At 38.9% G+C, this 24,160-nt stretch overlaps 1 protein-coding gene across 4 annotated transcripts in view; it reads left to right on the forward strand.

Moving 5' to 3' along the window:
- The window catches only part of MSANTD1 (Myb/SANT DNA binding domain containing 1), a 57,039-nt gene extending 43,238 nt beyond the window's left edge, over positions 1 to 13,801 (forward strand). For all 4 annotated transcript variants that reach the window (XM_031060083.1, XM_031060081.1, XM_031060080.1 and 1 more), the window contains 2 exons: positions 3,791 to 4,075; positions 12,758 to 13,801. In XM_031060083.1, the coding sequence (XP_030915943.1) occupies positions 3,791 to 4,075; positions 12,758 to 12,998 (526 nt within the window). In that variant the 3' untranslated portion in view covers positions 12,999 to 13,801. The remainder of the gene's footprint in view (positions 1 to 3,790; positions 4,076 to 12,757) is intronic.
- The last annotated feature ends 10,359 nt before the right edge of the window (positions 13,802 to 24,160 follow it).

Genomic DNA, 24,160 nt, shown 5'->3' on the forward strand with positions numbered 1-24,160 from the left:
TTGAGCCAGACTCCATACAGGTAGATGATTGCTGTTGGTGCTGCTTTTAAGCTAACACAGTTCTCTTGTCTACCTCCTGGTAGAGATCCCTTTTATTTAGCTCAGAGCTATGGTAAGCAGTCAGAAGTAGAATTAGTACCCATTCAATGCATTGAGAGCCAGAGAAATACCTGCATTTATATAGCTGCAACTCTACAGCTCTGTGAGCAGACGATAAACAACAGCTTTTCCTTCCAAATTGTCATAGTTCTGTAAGAAAAGGGGGTTTGGGTACACAGCTGAGCTCAAACAACAACAGAAAGGTACCAACCTACTCAGGCAAAATGTCTACTCCTGGAAACTTTCCATGGAATCATAGAATGGTTCAGGTTGGAAGGGACCTTTAAAGACCATCTCTTTCCAACCCCTCCCATGGACACCTTCCCTAAACCAGATTGCTCAAAGCCCCATCCAAACTGGCCTTGAACACTGCCAGGATGCAGCATCCACAGCTTCCTGGGGCATCCTGTTTCAGTGGCTCACCACTCTGATTAAAATTTCTTCTTATATCTAGTCTGAATCTACAATAAGGTCTTCCCAGAGCCTTCTCTTCCCCAGGCTCAACAATCCTGACTCCCTCAGCCTGTCTCTGTGGCAGAGCTGCTCTGAGTATTTTTGTAGCCCTCCAGGTGGGGTCTCAGGAGAGCAGGGGGGCAGAATCCTTTCCCTCAGCCTGCTGGCCATGCTGCTTTTGCTGCAGCCCAGGATCATGCTTGGCTTTGTGGGCTTCCAGCACATTGCTCATGTCCAGCCTCTCATTGACCTGCGCCCCCAACTCCTTCCCTGTGGGACTGCCCTCAATCTCTTCATCCCCTAGGCTGTAGTTGTACCTGGGTTGCCCCCAAAATCCCCACAGGGTGATTTAATGGAAGCAGATGCCATTAATGAGGCTGTTGGTGTCTGTATTTCAGCCTTCACTGCCCACGTCCCAGCTGGGTGTGCCTGCAGCAGAGTTATCTGAAATACAGCAGTAGGAAAGGACTGAGTCAGGAATCATCTCTGAGACTTTGTGAAGGTTGAGGGAGGTCTCTAGGGACCAGAAAAAGGCTGTTGAATCTTCAGAAAGGCAGGAACAGGTATTAAGAGTTCTTCCCTTCAACTCCTTAGGAGATCATTGAGCGAGAAGTTTTGGAAGCGATTTCCAGTCATGGAAAGGAGAAAGTGGTGACTGGTGGTGACTGGGAATTACCAGCACTGAATCACATCTGATTGATCTGCTTGCTTTCTTTTTTAAAGGACTGTATCTATGGATGAGGGGAGAGCAAAGCACTGTCTAGCTCACAGTACAAGCCCTTTTGACACAGTCTCCAAGAGCATCCTCGTATCCAAGCTGGGATGTTACACTGCAGGGGAAGGACTACCAGCTGGCTGGAAAACTCCGGATCTGTGGGCACAGAGTAGCTGTTAATGGTTTATATTCTGCCTAGAGACTCATTCCCAATGAAGGACTGCAGGTGTTTTGTACTGGGACAGTGCCCTGTTTAAAATCAGCAATCCAAAGGTGAAGGTGGAGTTCACTGATTTGCAGACGATGCCAAACTGGGGCTGCAGTCTGCACCTGTGAGGGCAGGACTGGCGCTCAGAGGGACCTGGGCAGGTCGAGGAATGGGCTGACAGGGACCCTATCAAACTCAACAAGGACAAATGCAAAGTCCTCCTGGGATGGCCAAATGCTGGAACAGGAGGGGATGACCTGGTGGGGCAGCAGCTCTGCTGATGGGGACCTGGGTGACACTGGGCTCAGTACAAGCCTGTTCCCAGAGTATCAGCTCTAAGCTTGTCCTGCCCTTTCTGACACAATGCTTTGCAGTCCTAAAAGCTCAAACCATGTCCCACAAAGTGTTAATGCAGCTGCTGGACTTGGCAGTGGCCTGGCTGAGATGTGGTCACCCCTGGCTGTTGCCACGTCTCCCCTGGGGATGACCACAGTGAATGCACTCCGTCATTGCAATTCAGTTTTAAACCTCATAGCTTGAACACATTGAGAGTTTCAACACAGGCAAACAAATATGGCATGTAGGCTTGGCTACTAGCTTGAAGTGGCATAATTGATCTGTTTTTCATGCAAATAGCCTCAACAATTGAACTAAAAATAATCAATATTAATTGATGGTTGTTGTCAGGCCTGTGTTTAGCTGTTTTCTCTCTGTGCTGGATGGGTGTGCATGTATTTGTAGGCTGTGCTCGATATTCTCTGACTATGAAATCGCAGCAGTAGGTTGTGAAATATGTATGAAATTAAAATTTTGGATGCATAGAGGGCATAAAAGTATGGATGGCTGTGAGGCTCTGCTTTGCAGGACTATGATGTGCATTTCTAAATAGCTGGAAAAGCTCATCAGACATTGCAAGGACAAGGAGAAAAGAATCCTTAAATGGCTTTAAAATCTAAGCAAATCTTACTGCCTTCTTTTCTCACTAGTGGATTTCCCCTTACTCTAGGCTGACAGCATTTTAAAAGGAAGAACTTTTAAGTTCTCACTTTTAAGTTTGGCACCATTGTTTTCATGTTTACATTATTTAATTCTACCCCTTGCAAGACTGGTGTGGGCAGGATGGATTCTGAGAAGGAAAAACCTGAAAGGCTTTAAGAAAAAAAGGGTGAGCCAGGTGTGGTGTCCAGGAATAGTGGTTTTTTTGTTGTTTTTTGTTTTTTTTCCCTGCAAATGCAAACCTCTAGCTGTGAGAATAAAATTTGGTTCAGGTTTTTGTTAATTTGAATGAAATCTGGTTTATGAAAATGGGGCGTTTTTCATTGGTCTTGCCTTTCCTGTTGTGTTCCCTTCCTGCATTTTGATGTAGAGTAACAAGATCCGAACTGGGAGAGGCAAATGAAAAGAAAGTTTGGGACTCTAGTTGGGCTGTGGAATTTCTTTGAGATCTATACTACATCTATAATCCTCAGTTTTATATTTCTCAGTAAAAGAAAATAAAATAACACTGGGTAACTACTGGGATAGCAGTGAACTTGTCTGAAGACTGAATAATAAATCTCATAAGATACACATGAAAGGGTCATGGTTGATAGTCCACTGCAATGTAATGTTTTTGTGCATACTGTTTCTAATGCATTATTAACTGTTTTAGGGTTTTTTTTGATTGAGGTTTTTTTTTTGTTTTGTTTTGGTTTGTTTTTTTGCTTTTTTTGGTAAATTAATGAAACTCTGTACTTTTCCCTACCATGATCTTTATTCTGTAACAAATGAACAGATGTCTGTATCTCATGGTTGTTACAAGGATATTTACCAAGGCCTTTCAGGGCTTTTAAGCCATATTAGAAAAAGGATATGCATTATATTTATAGCCACTTGTATTCATTATAGAAAATAAATATTCATTCTTCAAAGCATGAAAGCACACGGCTGCCCTCAGTTCTGTAAAGGCTGTGGTGTGCTGCTTAGTCCAGTTGTCAGGGATTGCTGTCAGATTGGTTAGTTGGATATTCTATAAGGGAAAGAAAATTATTCAACCACCAACACAGTCCTGTTTCCACTAGAAGTTGTAATGTTCTTTATCTGTATTGAATTTCATTTGGGGGTTACATGCAACTTTTTATAACAGGTCAAACCTAGGAAAAGAACCTGAAAGGCTTCACTGGAAGTTAAAGAAGAAAAGTGTCTAATTTTATTCTCATTAAAAGCATTCAGTTTGACTCCTAAATGTGACCAGAACAAATGTTTTGAGATAGATCTGTAAGAAAAGTACTTTTTGTAGGAAAACAAGCTTTAATGTTGTGTGCCTTTTCTTACAGGAAATTAAAATGCATGACTGACAGTGAAACTGTGGCACCTGACTGGCCTTACTACAAAACCATTGATAGGATCTTATCCAAAGTGACAGACCACAGCGATGTGAAAATGCATGAAAATCAGCAGCCAGGTCCTTCTACATCGCAGACAGAGGCCTCGCAGTCTCCATCAGCCAAGTCTACACCCCTGTACTTGCCATATAACCAGTTTACATATGAAGGAAGGGAAGAATGCTTTGAAGATGAACATTCAGAGAGCTCATCAAGCTTGCTTTCTTACAAGCTGAGGTAGCATCTATTTTCCCCTCTTTTTAGGATTTTGCAGAATGAACCGAATTTGCTGTGTAAAGGGAACACCCTCACACATTTTTCTCTAACAGCTCTCGTATTTTTTCTGTAAATCACAAATAATCACAAATGAGATCTGTTCCCCAATCTCAGTCACTTTGCTGAATTAGGGCATTTTCTTTATTCCTTTATGAAAGACTGGGAGGGAGTAGGAGAACTGGGCAAAAAGTTGTATATTATTGCCAAAACTCAGCATGCATGTCACGGCTCACATCAGGGAGAGCGTTCATAAAAGGAGTACAGGCATGTTCAAGAGAGTCCTGCGGTGCAATCAGAGATATAACATACTGCTTAGATGATTTTTGGCTTGCTCTAGTTCTGCTTTTGATATGACTATGAAATTTCTCTGGCTTCAGTTGTTATTAAAATGGTGAAAAGATGCAAAATAAATATTTCTGTGGACACTGAAAAGCTGCTCATGCAGTTTGAAAGCACATAGCATCATTTTAAATACAATTGAGAATGCAATTTTTTTCAAAGTAAATGCTAGTTTGAGATGCAAACATGTGATTCCTTTTTTTTTTTTTTTTTTTTTTTGGATATGATTGGAGTTCCCTGGAAGGCAGCATTTTAACAAAAGGCAGGGTTGTACTCTTGATATGAATTTCAGACTTTACTGGTCTCATTTTTCATCCAGAGTGGTGTGAAATAAGAGCTGATTACAGTTTTCTGGCAGGAAAAAAGTTGATCCTAGAGATCCTTATCATGAGTGTGTGAGGCTTTAACTGTAACAGTAAAATTACCTGTCAGTCATGCATCTGTAAAGATGTTGAACTGGAAGAAGAACCAACTGAGCAAGTTCGAATTATTGTTTCCAGACCCACTCTTGGGTGAATAAAACTAAGTTAGATTCACTCAATCATTCAAGCAGATAGTCCTTGAATAACTGATTATTTTAAAAACTTTTTTTTGGCAATGAATATTTACTAGGGTGTATAACTTTTGAGCTATAGCAACCTTTTTGTTCACAAGCAATTTTTTTTCATCCTAGTCTATTGTAAGTAGTTGATATTCCTGATACTTGACTTGCTTGACTTTAGGATTTGCAAACTCCACAGTCACATTTCAGATGCAATAACTTTATTCCCAATTGGATTTACAATAACATTGTTTAATATTTAATTAGAAGGTCACATTTCCACAAATGTTGTGTCGTTTATTCACTCGACTACTTGATAACATCAGGCTTTTTAAAAATATTGGATGTTAAGTTTTTTCAGCCTAGGGAGAACTCCAGGACAACACAGATTTTGTACCATAAGAGAGGACAGAGGTCACCACACCAGGCTTCACTACAGAACATAGACATTCCTCACAGAGATCACGTTAATCAACCCCAAACCCAATTCTGTTGTGCCCACAGTTTGCAGGTGGACTCTCATGTAGGTGCTTTCATTTTCAGCTAAAATGGAAGTCACCAAAATCAGTCACTAAATTATAAGCTCTGGAAAAATTAGGCTATGATGCATTTTAGCCAGCTTCAGGTTCACTGGTTTGTTTATTTATTTGTAACTTTATCCAAGGAAATACCCTAACCTGCTCTAGTAAAAAATATTTTAACTTTTCTTGGCTAAATTTAGAAATTGCATCTCATTTAAATCTAGCCCCTGGTGGCACAGGCTGGTTTTCAGCTGGCTGCAAGTCTGGGGCAGGCAATGCCACTCAGACCCTGAAATGCTGCTGTTGCCTGCTAGGAGTGGCTGTACTGGATGGCTCAGGGTGGTCTGGGAGCTGCAGGGAAGGGCAGGGCAGCTCTCAGGGTGGCAGGACCTCCAAAACTTTTAGAAATACAGCCATGGTCTCACAGTCTCCACTGTGAAAATGGACCAAAATGAAAGAATTTTGTGCAATAGAATATTGTGCACATCTCTTAACAGCAAGATAGTTACACAGTGACAAGTTAAAATAGTTCCCCTGTTTTAAAAGAAAAGGAGAAGTTGAGCAGTAGATGCCACATGAGAGATCAGCGTAATATTCCAGGTGAGCATCGTGATTGGATTAAACATTAGAAACCACTTGTGATAATGGGGCTCATGTCTGGAAGGAAAAAAAGTGTTATTCCAGTAGTCCTAGGGGGTTTGAAAAGCTTGTCCAGCTTTGACCTGTTTAATTTAGGCAGATGAATGAGAGCTGAGTAGGGAACCCTTTCTTGGCCAGAAGAAAATACAATGCTTGCTAGTGATACCACATGGGCTAAAATCACTTAGAGCTGCCATGTTAGACAAGGAAGTTAATTATTTTACTAATGGAAAATTATGAACTGAGGAAGCAATTTATAGCTTAAGCAATTAGTGTCTCATCCTGTATTTGAAAAACACTTTGAAATAGCCAACAAGAGAGAAAAGAAGTAGCATAAAAAATTTGGGTCTATCTTGGCTATTTTATCAACGCCTTTGCCTCTGAACAGCAGACAATTGATCCAACAGATTCAAAAAAAGAACAAAAGACAATTCTGGGAATTGAAATAAAAAAAATGTTTTAGGTCCTCAATTTCCCTATTTTGAAAAAACACAGACTCATGTCTATATGAAAATACAGATGTGTTTTGCAGCTGTATATTTTACAACTTACATTACAGGATTTTTTCTTCAGTAATAAAAATCCTTCTGTTATGGCAACAATTGATAGAGAAAAAAGTTTCAAACAGTAGTTCTTTCTAAATAACTTTTAAACGTCTGAAAACTTTTCTGTTATTCCTTTAAATTCTCCAACACAGCTTTAGAGTGTCAGCTTTGTGTTTTTCACAGTATCTTTGAACATAGCAGGAGTCTACTTGGCTATATAAATTATAGCTTAAAAAAAACTCAATTGAATGTTTAGCTTTCATGATAGCAAAAAATGTCAAGTTTTATACTTCAATCAGTACGTACATATTGTCAAGGTAAAAATAGTTGAAACTGGTTTTCTTTGCATTCTGTTTGAAAAACTTTGAGTTCAAGACCTTCTTACAAAACCCAAATTTTGCTGGTTAGTGATAATACAATTAATGTGAGGTAAAATTAACTTGAATTTTTGTTTCAAGTGTGTAGATGAGGAAAACATTTGGAATCCCTTTAAAGGGGTGCCTGTAATTGCTTAGTATTGTTCTAACACTGCTCTGACATTGTTATACCGTACAAAACATCTGACAATAATAGAATTATTCTATTATGGTCATAAAATATAATGCAATGTGGTGGAGTCTTGTATTGCAGCTTAAACTTTTAAAATCCAAATTCCTGACACCACTATAAATGACTTTTTATCTAATTGAAAACAGTGTTTTTTCACCCTGAGGATTAATTTATGGTCTTTGTTTTCATAGTAAAATAATGACAGAACGTATTTATACAGGCTGTGAATGTAGTTGACTTCATGTGTTCTGCCATTTCTATTGTATTGAAAATGGGAGTGAAAGAGTTGCTTTCATAGATTAAAAGACCATAATAAAACCACTGTGCTATTTAGTCTGACTTCTTGTTAGATACCACTTGAATTTGGTAATTTTTTATGTGAAGCCCAGAAATGTTAAGGAGAGGGTTCTTCCCTCAGCAGGGCACTTCTGCATTCAGGAGCCCCCTGTCTCTGGTGTCCTCCACTTCTTTGTTTCTATGATTTGTTTCACTCTGGGAAATACTAAATGTCTGGTCTAGACCTGATAAACTCAGAAGATGGAGAATTCACTCTTCCCTTCTTTCTAGGGATAAGCAAACCCTTGTTTAAACCAGTGCCCTGTTTCTAATGTGAATTTAGTGACTGAAACTTTCAGATGTTACTTCTGCTTACCTTTCTTTTCAGTATATTGGAGAACCTTTCAGTATTTTTTTCTTTTTGACAAGGTGGTTGTGTGCCATGATTGTACTGTCTGGTATTTTTTAATTTTTAAATGTAGATGAATTAATTTGCTACAGGAAGTTTACACAGGAAGAAAAAGTAAGAATTGGTAACAATAACTAGCCAAGATATGAATTAAAAGAAGTGCATTAAAACTTGGTGATGATGCTAATTTGGGAAACAACATATTTGGCAAAGACTTTACTATTTCTAAAATTATGCTATGGCTATTTAAATCTGAATGGGTATCATCCTACAAAGAAGTTTGAGCTTTAGGCTATGTGCATTAGGTAGTGCATCTTAACTCATTATGCAGACTTGTTATCCTAGCAAGGTGCTTTGCCCAGGCTCCAAGCCATTTGTGGTTCTTTTCTGTGCTTTACTTCAAGGATGAGTCTCATTAATCCCTGGATGCATTTGAATGATTGAATGAGCCTAGTTTACCAGAAGATCCAGGCTGCCTCATCCTCAGTCCTTATGCTCTGAATATCTTATATAATCTCTATATTAATATTGATTATATCCAGACCATTGTTAATTCTTTTACTAAAGACATGGATTATGGAGGTCTGCTCAGATCTATATGGAGTTGAAAACCCCAAACCAGTGAGAAACAGGTTTTAGGTGTTAAAAGCCATAAGTTCCAAGAACTGATGGTACTGCAGACCTGTTTGCCATGAAGTAGTCAGAAATGAGGAATTATTAGGGTTTTGTGAAGATAATACATTTTGATAAATAGAGAACTCTTAGTATTCAACTCCTGCTTCATTAATTATTCACACATGTCCCTGAAACAAGCTGTATTGGATAAATGTAAGCAATCAATCAAGGAAATTTTAATTGAACAATGAATTAAATTGGTATTAGGTAGGCAGACAGCAAATGCATTTAAGATTTGCCTAATATCTGATTGTATCTAGAGGTTTTGCATTGTTCCCCCTCATAGCCATTACACACAGTCATTTCTGCTCAGTCTCCTAGGTGAGATGGAACAATTTCTTTCCCTTGGTTTGCTTCCTTGGAACCCTGCCTGTCTGTTTTAGAGCATAGCAGGGAAATAGCTTTGTGAGGCTCTGTTTAGAATATGGTCCCAGTGCCAGAGCCCTTCCACACTTGGTTCATGTGGTCAGAGGAATTACCAATGCCAGTCTCTTGTATACTCTACCATAGGCACTGGAAGCCCAGCAGAAGAGTACCAGCAGATTGTATTTGAAGTCCTTACTTCTCTAGACCCCTCTTTCCCCAGATTTCCCTCAAAATCTACCTTCAGAGACTAGGCTTGGCAAAGAGGGAGGTGCTCCTTCAGCAGCTTGTGGATGCTGTCAGGATCTGCTGCACCCTTGTTGTCACAGAGGTGTTGGCTGCACAGGCACACACCATGGAGAACAGGCATCAGGAACTGATTGATGCCACAGCCATCATCAGTAGATCCTTATTCTTGTGCCCGTGCACTGGCAAAGGAGACATGTTCCTAGCTAGAACTCTTTGAGGATACTAGTGCTGCTTGGGTTACTTGGTGCTGAACCCATATTCCTGCTTCTCTCTTGAATTTGTTATAAAAAATTACTGACAGAGAGGGATCTCTGACATGCTGCCCAGGACACCTAGAACTTCTCAAGAAAGATGGCTCAGAATCTGAGGAAACACTTCAGTATTCAAATAACTCATCACTGCATGGGCATCACTGGATATTTGACATTGTTTCATGTTCCAGGTGCTCTTTGCTTGCAAATTAGATTCTTTAGAGCCTTCTTTTGTAGAGCCCTTCTCAAGAGCTCCCTTTCAGCAGCAATTCTGCAAGAGGAGGGGATTTTATGTGCCAGTTCCTTACTGTGAACTTGTGAGTGACAACAGAACCCTTTCAGTATCAGTCAGGGGAGAGAAAAGGAGATTGGGACCATCATCAAAGCTTGGGCTTTCTGAAATTTTCTGAAATAAGTATTTTTTTCAATGAAGGCTAATTATAAAGTTGTGTTTGTTACTGTAAACAAATGTAGGGAGTGCTTGGGAGACCTTGAAGAATCCTTGGGTCATTGCTTTTGGGAGCACTTCTCTGTGCTAAAACACAGTTCTGAACTAGCACTCTTCAGTGAGTATTTTTTGGTTATTAGCAGACTGCAGATACTGCTGACACAGTAAAAATTTGCTGCTCCTTTCTCTCTGGAGCTGTGCAAGGCACTTACTGTCTTGGATGTATGGTTTCATGTCTTACAGTTCTTTGATGGATTTAACTGAAAAACAGAAAAAATCCTTTACAGACTCTAGGAAAACACTTCAAAGATTCTTTTCTCCTAAAAATAAGGCTTATTTTAGATCTTTCAATCTAAACCACTCCATCATGGTTTTTCATGGTTTGGGTTTTTTTTTCTTTTTTCTTGTCTCAGTTGAAATTAAAGCCCAAATGGTGGCTACTGTTACCAAGAAAGACGCACAATGCTCAGTGCATCTCAGTACCATTGACAAGCTCAGATTTTCTCTCTCATTCCTTGTTAAGGACCATTCTCACCAGTGCTTATGTTGACAACACACAAGCCCTCTTGTGGAGTGAGTTCGTATTGGTTTCAAGACAAGAAGTTTTACCACAGCTACTTTCTAACACTGTATGGGGAAGAGAACAGAGATTCATCAAGTTTCCAACATTTAAATCCTCTGTGAAGACAAGTTTAAATTCAAAAGATGACTTTGACTAAAATAATATCACCATTTCAGAAAGTTTCTTGCTCTGCCTATCAGAAAGCAAGCATTCTTTGTGAATGTGACTGCAGTGATGGGAACCTTGGAATAACAGATTCAGTGCTGTCCTTAGACAACAGATCTGCTGTGCATATTTTCCACTTGCTTGACCTCTTTGAGAACCACATTTGAAGTAATTCTGGCCCTTAGAGTTAAGGGAGACAAACAGAATTTAGTGTTATCCAAGACCCATTCTCAGAGGATGGTGAGACTGATAATTTCAGTGGCCTGCAGCAAGCTTGACCCACGGTTTGAGCAGACCCACAGTTTGAGCAGAGCAGCATGTATTTATTTTATTCACATTTATTTGATGCCCTAAATCAAATATGCTATATAGAACCTGCAAAGCTGAGATTTTTTGTATACCTTCCAAAGTAGATAGTATCTCACCCTTTTTGGGTCACTGCACTCTTAAATGTCAAGGGGCTTGTGTCTTTTTCTTATATTTGCATTAAGCCTTTCAGGTGCTAAGGATTGTTTATCTCTCCTGTTGACAGATCTGAATGTCACAGTGGCTGCTGCACAAAGCCTGTCAAGTAGGATAAGAACGTGAATCAAATTATGATACAAATCTGCCACAGCTGAGTGACCTCACCCCCACTACCCTTCTTCACATTAACAAAAACACATTTTTCAAGAGTTCAAGTTATCCTTATTCAAGGATGTCTTAAAATCTGCAGCATGTTGACATGGCATTCTAGTCACAACTGTATTATCTCATTATTGCATTTCACCTAGAAAGGATACTGCATTTGGCAGAACATGACTGAGATTGCTGTTTGTGTCAAGGGATTTCAAGACACATCATTAGATATCTTTGATGTTGGGGACTCCAGTCTGGGGTTACAAAAAGTGTAAATGAAGACATGGTCTCTCACTTAAAGTTAGGAAAGGAGTTATCCAGCTTTAACTGGAGGTTTCTCAGATGTGTACACTTACACATATACCTTTCTTCCTCTTTCACAGTTTAGCATGGCTCCTTCTTAGGCTGCAGGTTAAGAGACATAGATCTATGTGTGTGTGCTCTCACTTGTATGCCACATGGGCTGGTTTTCACTGTGTGGCTCTGTCACCCCAAGTTAGAGCAGCCATGTGACCTTTACACCTTGAGAGCACGGTCTTTACTGCCATGTTTATCTCTTTTCCAAAACAGAAACCCAGCATGATAAAGCATAGAGGAAATTCTTAAAATGTCCCCCAAATTCCACAGGGCAGCTCTGCATATTTCACATGAGGATGTCCATTGCCCTTCTCTGGACACACTCCAGCCCCTCAATGTTTTTCTTGTCATGAGGGGCCCAAAAAGGGACACAGGACTGGAGGTGTGGCCTCACCAGTGCTGAGTACAGGGTGGCAGTCACTGCCCTGGCCATGCTGGCCACACCACTGCTGATCCAGGCCAGGTGCCATTGGCCTTCTTGGCCACCTGGGCACACCTGGCTCGTGGTCAGCCACTGTCAACCAGAACCCCCAGGTATTTTGCTGGCTTTTCAGGCTTTTATGTTGTTTGTAATGTTTTGTGGTGGAATATAAAAAAAAAGAGGGTCAGTGCCACTGCTGTGTCTTGGCACAAGGGCAAATTCTGAGACTCATATTCTGGAGCAGGACCAGCCGTACTGATGCAATGCTGCAAGATACTACCACATGTAACCATGCAGCACTTTTGCTGGATTGGAATGGTTATTGCAGCTTTAAAATTGGAGTCTCAATGGCCACATAAGCCAAATGTCTCTGCCAGTGCAATGTATAAATTCAATGTGTAAGACATGTCAAGATTAAAAAAAAAAAACAACCTGGTATTCTCCAGGGAAATTTCTTATTAAAAAACAACGAGATGTAAAATATCTTTTTTTTTCTTTTCTTTTTTTTCTTTTTTTTTTTTTACAGTCTGTAACACTATGCAATAACACATTAAATACTTATGATTTGGCACAAACTTGAGAGGGAATTTATTGGAGAGCACAGGGGTTTAAAAATATGACTAGATTGTAGCTTGGCCAAGAATATGCTATCAAATTTTGGGTTCTTTCTTTTTATAAATATGAATCTAATTTCTAACAAATATTCACATTTCAGAGCTGAAGAAAGACCAGTTAAGAAAAGAAAAATGCAAAACTGCAGTTTCCAAAAGAAGAAGCTAAAATTAATGGAAGCCATGTTGGAAGAACAAAAGAAGTTGAGTAGAGCTATGGAAGAAACCTGTAGAGAAGTGCGCAGGATCCTGGATCAGCAGAACATCATTCAAGTTCAAAGCTTACAGTTACAGGAGAGAATGATGAATCTACTGGAGAAAATGATCTCCAAGTCTAATGTGTAGTTTCCTTTGTGAATGCCTCTGAGATTACTATTGCTATGATAGATAACCATTTATTGCACACCATACGTGTGTCTGTTGCCCTATTCCCAGGTTTTCCATGGAAATTAAAACCCTAGTGTAATCCTAGTTCAGCAAAGAAAACATAATGCAGGGTGAGAGCTATCCAGTATGATAAGATTAGTGCAATATATGCCTAAGTTGAATTATTTTTATACAGAAAGGTTAAGGGATAAATAGCTTGGGGAACTGAAGTACTATTTATGCCTAAGTCAGGTATTGTTTTGCAAACAGTGGTGCTGTATATTGCTTCACATCAAGGACTGCAGCTTAATCTGTTTTAGGAGAATGAAATAGTGCATTTCTAAACATGATTATTGCACCTTGACTTTGCTAATGATTAAACCCTGTTTTGAAACATATGCCTGATTGTATAAGTGACCTATGGTTCTTGTGAAGAGCTAGTTGGGACCATGAGATACATAATTTTAAACTCCATGCCTGATATGAACAGTATTCTAAAGTATGAGGGTAAAAATAGTCTATTCAAATACAATTTTTGATATAAAAACAAGCACCCCAAACCACCTTCCTATATACTGAAAACTAAAATGTAGAGAAGATACTTGAAGTTGCTTTTGATATTAAACATTTAAATTTTTTTCATTATTAACTGGAATCTGTTGACTTAACAAACAACCAGCAATGAAAACTTTCATTTATTCTCTATCACAAAAGTATTGTACTGTGTGTATATACATATATATAATATCTATCAAATGAAATAAAGAAAAAGAAGAAACTTACTGCTTATTGCTGGGCAGATAGTGTGCTTTGGGACAGCAAAGGGTACTGGGAATGATAAGCACAGTGAGAGGTTCACAGTCACTGATGGCAGGGTGAAAATCCGCGGGGATGCACCACACGAGGGAGCCGCAGGCACGGAGGATGGTACCCCGGGAGCTGAGATGCAGCACCAGATCGGGATGGCTCCTCCATGAAACGTGACATTTAAATAATCTTTCACTTAAATTCCAAAATTGGCCGGCAGAATTTCCTATATGCCTTTTCCTTTGGTGTTTTCCTTAAAAAACCCCGTATTTCTGTTTGTTTTACTTTATAGGAGAGAGCAAAGGTTACATTCCAATATAAAAACTAAGGAATTGGTACAAGGAACTCAGGCCATTTTCCATTCTCACTATTGGATAATGTCCTCTCTTAAAACTTTGTCTTTGAAGGTGTTTGCATTCTCTTATATAATTTAATGTGGTGTTGCCTAAAGGTGAGCTAAAATATTTTAAATCCCTGACACAACAAATTAATCCCTAATTATGCTTGCTGAACAGGATGAAGGTTATACTCACCAAGCAAATTAATATTATGTGGAAATATTTCTTAGAAGGACCTCCAGGTATGAAGATTAAAAGTTATTAAACATCTAAATGTGGCCCATTCCTACTGATTTTAATTAATGATAACAGGATAAGGCAAATGTAGTAGAAGACTGAACTTGGAGAAAATGGTGGCTGCTGAAATTTAAACAAAGTAACTGTTTCTCACCCCACCTTTACTACAGTGATTGCATGATTGGAAAAATGCCAACTTTCTTTTCTGATTCTGCAAAGATAGTTTTACACCTTTCAAATGTAGATCTGTCACCCATTCAGGTAGGTTACATGTTCAGTGCCTCCTGACACTTTAACTTGTTTACAGCAAGATATAAAGAAATTCTCCCCTGACTCCACAGGAATTAATAGTATTTACTCTTAGTATCTACTTAAATCATAAAGCAATTAAATCCAATTAATGAGCAGTAACAATGGCAGCACAGCTGAACCTTGTACTGTAGAGTACCCCCCTCCTTCCCTGTTATTACAGCTCCAGATCTGTAGGAACACAAGAATGGAGAAAATCTGATTCCTTGCCTGCTACCACAAGGAACCATATCATATAATCCTTTTTGTAAATGTGTGAACCTGTTTCTTAAAATGAATTAGGTGTTTTGTCCCCAGAATTATATGAAGACCTGCATTACAGACAGGTAAATGCAGTTTATAAAATTGCTTCTAGGATTATTCCTGATTAATTTATACAATTTTTTTCTTGTATTAATGCTGATTTTGTTGCTTTATATAGCATTTACTCTTGAGAGCTAGAGGTCATGCCCCATGCAATTCTTCTTCTGATGGATAATACTCTTTTATAAGGTAGGATTTTAATGACTGTTTTGCTAATTTTGCTCTTTTGAGTTCATCCATTTTAAAGGTGAGTGCTCAGAATGACACACAGCATTCCAGATGAGACTCCAAACATTGTCTTACATAACTGCTTTAAAGGAAATGGTGTTTTCTGGTTGTTCTGAGGGATTTTTTTTCTATATAAAACATCACTTTTAGTAGTTATGTTTAGAAGTTCAAGTTTTAAATCATCATCTCTTTAACAAAAGACTTTTTTTCCATCCATGCAGATCACCTGTGTTCTAGCCCTGCTTTTGCCTAGAGAGTGAACACAGCAAAGCTTTAGACAAATATTACAAGTTTCATGTATGACAGAACTTTTCTAATGCTTTTTTGACAAGTTGAAAATTCCCCACCTAGCCATAGTTTCCTTTTGCTGCTGTTCCTTTTGTTTCTGTAGAGACTGGAGGTTTACTTGAAAAAATAGGTTGAATGTCTTTTGAGGGGATTTCTTTTTTTGTTTAAGGTAGTCACAGCCTCTTCATCTGTATGGGACAGTTAGCTGCAGGTACAGATATTTGAATGTTTGTGATATTCAGACAAATTATAACTTGAAAGACCTGCCTAGAATTAAAATTCTTGGTAGAATTCCTGGTTTTGCAAAACAGAGACAGACACTGCTGCTGTGTCTGTATGAGTAGGGAGCTGAGTATAATAAGTATTCATGGGGAGCACATGAGGAGTTACCCAATTTTATAATTTTAACTATGACATTAAAGGAACTCCCTCATGGGTTCCAGGAGTGTGATCAACAAAGAAAATGTAGCATAGGAAAACAAATTTCTTATTTTCAGGGCAGAAATGGGGTCAACTCAGTTTGATATCACTTTCACCAAATGAAATGCTTGTATTACATGTACACACACAGATGGTGCAAATGGAAAAAATTAAATAGGGGAGGAAATACACTGCCTGGAGGCAGGTGACTTTGTAAGTGATGTGACAATAAGGAAAAGGAACCTGAGGAGGCAGATGAGAAAATGAGACACTGAGAAACATGCAAGCAATTGAGAAGCAGATTTTGATGAAAGATTGGAAAAAATATGTTGGAAAAAAGGGCAATGTAAATGCCTCCAAAAAAGTCCAGTAATGACAGGGATGAGGGAACATAACACTTTAGAAAGTGAAAATGAAAGAAAAAACATAAAGCTGAAGGAGAAAACTTTGAGTATGAGTATGAAAAGCTAATGCTAGTGAAATTCCGTATATTTTGAATACAGAGCCCCTAGAGGTAACTTAAACAAGTTATAAACAGTGTAGAGCCAGGAGTGACAGTTTTTCCCACCAGAGAAAAATAAAGCTCTGAACAAACATGTGGAGTAAAAGATATTTTTCACAGAGGAGAGAGATTAAGTAATTTGTAGGAGGATCATGTAATAATTAAGCAACATTTTCTCATGCTGGTATTAACAATTTGCTGGGTAAAAATGTTTATAAATTTTTAAAATTTATTTTTACTTTTTGACTTCAAACTGGAGAAGCATTTTAAGACTTCAGTTTACTTCAGGCCCTGCCAAGTTTAACAGTTATCCACCAGATCAGACCAGGAGATAAATTTATGGATGGGGAATGGCTTTTATCATATTCTCGATAAACTGCTCTCTCTTGCAAAGAAAAAAAACAGAACAAAATGATGTATACAGGATTTTTTTTCCCACAGACTTAGCCTGCCCAAATCAGTGTAGGCAAATAGTTTACAACTCTCTAGACTTACCCCAAGTTGACAGCCTGGTTCTGTGAACACTGAATGGGACTAAAATGGTTCTAAAGTCAATGGGACTACCCAAATGAATAAATATAATGAAATCTTTATGTATATGTTTGCAAGATCAGTTTCTATGCTGATAATGTAATGTGAAAGACAAATTTAAAAAAGAAATTTAGGAACATTTGGTGGTGTTATGTCAGCAAGTAAATACTAACCATCTGGTCTCTAGATTGCTAATCTATTTCCCCTGATTTTATGGTAGCATGCTTCCTGTGTCTGCAAGCTTGAGACTACATCATTAAACTTTTGTGTTGATCTTTTTTAGTGTTTTAACAGAAACATTTGAAATACTTTGCCATTTTGGGTGCGAAATTTTCTTCCTATGCATATTTTTTCTGCCTGGAAAATTTTCATTCTGTTACAGCTTATTTTAAGGTATTTATTGAACAACATTTCTAATAAGGATGAATAATTTCAGGTATGTTTTTTAAAAAGCAGACCAGTCATCCACAGTGAATGACATCCAGTTATGTAGGGATGACTAATTACTGCTGGTAATTAGGCTGTAAGATCTCAGTTTGATCCTAGTATCACATAGTACCAGGTTGAAGGGACCCTGTCCAGCCTTACCTGGCTTTCTTTGCTGCAGCAGCAGCACCCTGGTCACTCACACTGAGCTTGCTGTCTACCAGGACCCTCAGGTCCCTCACCACAGAGCTGGTACCCATCAGCCAGATCCCCACCTGTGCTGCACTCCTGGATTGTATTTTCCCAGGTGCAAATTCTTGTCCTTGTGCAACTTGTGCACCAAGGAAAATACAGGTTGGATATTAGGAAAAAACTTTTTCACTGAAAGAGTCATAAAAGTTCTGGAATGAAAGAGTCATAAAATTCTGCCTGGGGAGGTGGTGGAGTCGCCATCCCTAAATGTGCTTAAAAAAAGACTGGATGTGGCACTTGGTGCCATGGTTTAGTTGAGGTATTAGAGCATGGGTTGCACTTGATGATCTTTAAGGTCTCTTCCAACCTTGTGATTCTGTGAATTCTGTGAACTTCATAAAGTTCTTGGCAGCCCACTCTTCCAGCCTATCCAGGTCTTTCTGCAGGGTGGCTCTCCCTCCCAAAGTGTCCACTTTCCCCCTCAGCTTGGTATTATCAGCAAAGTTCATCAGGATACACTTGATTCCATCCAGATCACTTATGAAGATATTAAACAGACAATATCGATCCCTGGAGGACCCCACTTGTCACAGGCTGCCAGTTTGAAAAGGAGTTATTTATTTACCACCATCCTCTGGCTGTGTCTGGCTAGCCAGTTCCCCATCCACTTCATGGACCAGTCCAGTTCCTAATGCATCCGGTACTTTAGGAGGAGTCTCTGGGAAAACATTGAAAGCGTTGGAGACAATGTCCATTGCTCACCCCACATCAGCTGAGCAGAGCATTGTGTTGTCAGAAGGTGATCGGGTTTGTCAAGCATGACTTGCCTTTGGTGAATCCCTGCTGGCTTTTCCCAATCATGTGCTTCATTTGACTTGTGAGAGCCCCCAGGAAAATTTCTTCCCTAACTTTCCCAGGGAATGGAGTAAAACTGACAGGCCTGCAATTTCCTGGATCCTCCCTTAAGTCCTTGTAGAAGGGGTGACATTAGATTTCTTCCAGTCTTCTAGGATGCCCCCTGATATCCACACCTTCTCCAAGATTATGGAAAGCGTCCTTGGAATGACATCAAACAGCTCTGTTAAAACCCTTAGATATGTAACATCAGGACCCATCAATTTTTAGGGGTCAGGCTCCTGTGCTAGTTCACAGACAAGCTCTTCTTTCACTGACAGTGTCTGATGTTCCTATAGACCTGGATTTTTGATCCTGGGACCTGTGTCCTAAGGTGAAGACAGAGGTGAAAAATGTGTTGGGAATCTCTGCCTTTTCAGCACTATGGGTGACCAGTTCACCTCTGCTGCTGAACAGTGGGCCAGTATTTCCTTTTCTTTGTTGTTCATGTACCTGAAGAACCCTTTCTTGTGTTTTTGACCTCTGGCCAATTTCAACTGAGCTGAGCTTTTGCTTTTCTAACTGCATCTGCCCACCCTGGCAATGCCCTTGTAGTTCTCCATGGGTTTTCCATTTCTGGTACGCTTCTCTTCTGGTTTTGAGCAGACCCAAAAGCTCACATTTAAGCCAAGGGAGTCTCTTATTCCACCTACTTTCCTTACCCTTAGAGAGCATGAACTGGTTTTGTGCTTCCAGGAGTGTCCTTGAAAAATTGACAGCACTCACAAGTTCCTTCATCTTCCATGTAAGCTTCCCAGGGAATCTGTCCCAGCTGAGCTCAGAGCTAAATTTCTTTACTGCATGTTGTTACCTTAGGGGTAAGCTCTGGGTTGCTATGCATTGCAAGAAAAAAAATGAATTGGTGCATACCATTTAAAGGTATAAAATTTCCAACAGACTAAAATGTTGAGAAGCACTTATCACAGCTTGAGGAAAGCTTGTTTCACTGAGGGAAGCTATAGGAATATCAATTTTCTACAAACTGCAAAGTAAACATATTTTAAAAATTAATTAAAATTACTTTAAAAACTCTCCAGGATCCTCATTCTTCTCCCTAGAGGTTTAACTATAATTTATCTTTAATTCAATATGAACAGATCAAATGCAATCTCTTTTATGAATGCATAAAACCTTGCCCACGTGAACTTATGTTAACTATAATGCTATGCTTTCTTTAAACTTACATGAATAAGATTTTCTCTTTCCTTTTCATTTAACTTAACTTACAACTTCACTAAATGAAATATACCAGTGTTAAATCTTTAACAAAACTAACTGTCCACATAGGGTTCAAGTCTACAGCTCATCTATTCAATGATTTAAGCATATTTAGAGCTCATTCACATTGGTTAACATTCAGCAAAAAATGAGATTGAATTTCACCACAGTTGAAATGGCCTAATACAGATTATACCAGAAATGATGTACTTGTTTTGTGTCTCCTTGCTGCCAAGAAGTTCTTGTGATTTGGTTTGTGCATTCTCATGAGAACAATCCATGGCCTTATTTTAGGAAGCTGGTTAAAAAAGGCATACTGTATGTTGGAGAACTTTATTCTTAAGCAGACTTTCATTCTGTAAGATTGTCTGTATGTGTTCATTCATGCAATGAACTCCATGCAACATCCCACAGGCACTGTGGTTTACTTGCAGAAGGGCACCAGCACCTTCAGCAGACAGCCTTGTGCTGAGACACCAGGAACCAGCTGCAGCTGTGCCTCTGAATCTCTTAGCTGGAGAGACAGCAAATTCATCTTGTCTCGCCCACTCCAAATGAAAAGGAAATACTTTTGATATGTAAGGTATGTGGTTTAAGTCCACTATTAAGAAAAATGTATCTTATGAAAAAAAGCATAGGCTAATTTTCTGTTTCAGATGAAATTAGGATGTTATGATTGGCAATAACTTGGGGGATGCCAGTTATCAAGGAAAGAATGTGAAAGTGCTTATGAAAGACCAGCCATAATCACCAGGACTTCACCAGGGACTGCCTAGGTTGCCTGCTTCATGCAAGTCACCACGGATGTTGTATACTTAAGAAGGTGAAAAAGGAAGTAGGCTGCCACAGGTTGAAATAAATAATCCATCAACATTCAACTCTTACCATGGAACTGAAATTTTAATAGGAGGCAAGACCTTAACCTAGTTCTGAGAGGAACTTAAGAAGTGATGGTGAAGGTACTCAGAAGAATTCCACACATGCTGTCAGGGCCAAATGACCCTTAACAAATGAACTTTCATTTCAGAAGGTCATTTAGAATAATGCAAGTCTCTTCTTAGATGAAACCAAAGTTTTGGTGGAGCACAAAAATTATCTTCTTTTAGGTAAGTATATATCAGTGCATTTTTATGAGTTTTAATTGCTGAAGTTATACTAATAATCATGATGGTTTTTACCTGGAATGAGCAAGTATCTTCTAATTTCATTTAAAAGCCATTCTGAATCTAGTTATGAGGTGGGGGAAGATGAAGTCAGTCTGAGCTAAAGCAGATTTGAGAGCCAGGGCAGAATCCTGTCATTCTGTGTTATTAGGAATGGCTGCTGTTTGTACCAAAACCACCTTGGTGTCACTGCAGCCATGCCATGCTTTGTCAGCTGAACTTCAGGAGAAGAGATAACCACAAGCAGAGCTGTGTCTCCGGCAGGTATCATACAGACAGACTGAACCTGGTCCAAAAGGGCTTTGTCCTTTCCAAACTTTGGAGGTAAAAAGCTTAGATGAGGAAATGGAAAAATGCTTGGACTTGACTTTGCCACATACTGACTAGAGCAAGGTAAAATGATTCTTGGGTTAACTGCTGAGAGTAGAGGATCCCTCCTCCTCACTTTAATGCTACATAGTTTGTTCTATAGCCAGGGTCTTTTATCAGAGGAATTGTATTGAATAGGAAAGTTGATTTCTCTATTACTCATGTCACCTCTGCAGTGCCTCAGGCTCTTATTTTCCCTCAGTTTCTTTTCCTGTACATATGTCAATATGGAGAACTCTCAGCATGCTTTTCCTGAGGTTTAAGGATATGAGGGGCATTTTTAGACTGGCAGCTGTACCTCATCACTTGGGACATGTGTTTAGTGATACCTCAGCCAGCAGAGTCCTGATGTGCCACCCTTGCATGGCGCATGAACCTGCGAGTCACACTGGAAATGGCTCCAAAGAGGAAAAAAGAGGGAAACAGGAGCAGAACACTGCAGGATATCATGCATGATCCCAATTCAACTTGCTGTTGAATTTTTTTTAGATGCAAGGATAGAGCTTGCTTCCTCTGTGAGTATTGCAGAATAAGACAATAATGACTTTTTTTCCATGGTACTTGGAGCCATGAGGAATAACTCCCTGAGATATCCCTTTCCCTTACAGAACTAAAAATACACACTAGTTCTTCAGAACATGTGAATCCAGCTGGATCATAGACATTTTTAAGCCCAATGGAACTGAAGACAGCTTACATGAGCTCAATAGGACAAGAGACACAGCTTTAATGGAGCCACAAAGCCCAGGTTAATTAGTCAGGCAATTTTGAATTAGAAAATTAAAGCTTCAAGGCTTAAAGAACAAATAAACAAACAAAACCAACAATCCCCTGAGAGAAAAAAAAAGGAAAGAAATACCCCAGATTTTTGTTGCATGTGTTTTAACAATATTAGAAAGTGTCCATGACACAATATGAAATAAAAAATTACTCATTTAGACTCATCAAGGCATTTATCAGGAACTGAGGGATTTTGGGTATAAATTCTTTGCCCACAAGAAATAGTGGTGTAGAAGTTTCTGTGCTTTCACTGATAACAAGGCCAAATTCAATTCTTGGGTTTCCATTTCTTGACAGAAGTGCATTAAGTATGCTTGTGTCCTTGAATTAGATATTTTAGCAGATGTTTTGGTTCTATATATTAGAGTTGTTCATCAGCACTGATGATTTAACATGACATCACCTTTATCAACATGTAGCTATACTTAAGGAAAAAAAATTGACATCAGTGAGCACTACTCTGTGCTTTCAGTTTTTGACTACAGCAAAATGTTTCATTTGAACTCTCTTAGTGAATTTGGGAAAATAAATACAGCACATTCTATTGGAGGGGAATTAATTTTCTTAGGATATTAAAAAATTATCTTGTGGTGCTTTCCAAAGGTACAGTCTGGACCATGGCTTGGCTGTGCCTGTTTTCACACACAAAAAATTGTTCCAGACAGTTTACCATTTGAACCTTCAATTTGGCAAATGGCACCATTCACATATTTAAATGCACAAAAGAACCTTTCCACACAAAATCTATTTAACAATATTTTAATGTTTAATTAAGTATTATAGTAGATAAGGACAAAATTACAAGGACCAATCCTTTTAACTTAAGCAGGATTTGGGAGGACATGTCCTCTATTGGTCAGTCAAGATTCAACAGGATCAGTATCCATCCCCCTTTATTTCTACTATTTCACAGCTCCTTGTAAGGGTTTTTGTACATCAGCATGCATAGGTGGGAAACACCATCATCCAAACCAAAATGCCATGAGGAATAACTGAACAAAATGCATTTATAAAAAAATATTTTCTTCCATTTCCCACTGCCAGGAGTGTCTCATACCTGGTAGAAAACTATGTTCAAAATAAAGGGAAAAGTATTTCTAGATATTAGATAATATAGAATTATTTATATAAATTATTTCTATAATTTCTAATTATTAGATAAACCAAGGTAGATCCTGATGGCTGTGTGTTCATAGAGTCCTCAATGTACAAAACATGATCTTTGCTTTTGGAATTATAAATAAGTTCTTTAACAATGATTTTGCTCCCAGCTATGTATTAACTGGCCAAGCTAACTACACTGTATATGACACATAGCCTTTCCTGCTGTTCAGAACAAAATCAAGCTAGGAAAGTTGGAATCATGTTTGTAAACTGAACAAGCATTTGACACTGATAATCATGTAAGATTTTATTATTTTAAACAGGTTGAAAACATTAAATGATAGAAGTGATATTTATGTGAGGCTTTTCCTGTATGTCTAAAAACCTTTTTGGAACGACCAACGCTTCCATTCCTTTAACTAAGGTAATTAAACAATGGTAATTAAAACCAGAGACTTTGTGTCAGATGCTGGACTATGTTTATTTTCTGACTTCTCATTGCTGTTTGTGACAGCAATGATCACAGTCCATTACTGGATACATTGTGAACCTCTCCACATGAAGCCTGACAGGCTGTTTGGTGACAGCCACCCCCGGTGTGATTGAGATGTCTGTATGCCCAACATTAAGCTACTTAGCTTCATAAGCCAAAGCTTTTCCAGCCCCAAAGCCACAAATCCTTATCACTTTGTTTCACGCTCTTTCTTCCTTTATTGTCTCCAACAGTGGTGAAAACAGTAAGTTACAGCTGAGACCTTGTGTGGATTTTTGAGGGGCCATTAATAGCCTTGTTCCAGATTATAACACAAAGTCTTAATCACCATTTCCAAAAGCACTAAATTCATTCTGGATGAGTTGGATTTTTCTGACTGCAAGGAGGGTGTGTGAGCACACCTGTGGGCATGTCAGCCCTCAGCTCTCACTCCTTCCTTCCTGAGTATGACTGAAATAGGAAATTTCTGCTGTAGTACAAAATAGCCTTCTGTGAAGCTAGACTAATGACATGCTCCTGTGCTATTATAAAGTGCAAGC

The sequence above is a fragment of the Geospiza fortis genome, unplaced genomic scaffold, assembly GCF_000277835.1.
Source record: "Geospiza fortis unplaced genomic scaffold, GeoFor_1.0 scaffold147, whole genome shotgun sequence".
In the NCBI taxonomy this organism is placed as follows: Eukaryota; Metazoa; Chordata; class Aves; order Passeriformes; family Thraupidae; genus Geospiza; species Geospiza fortis.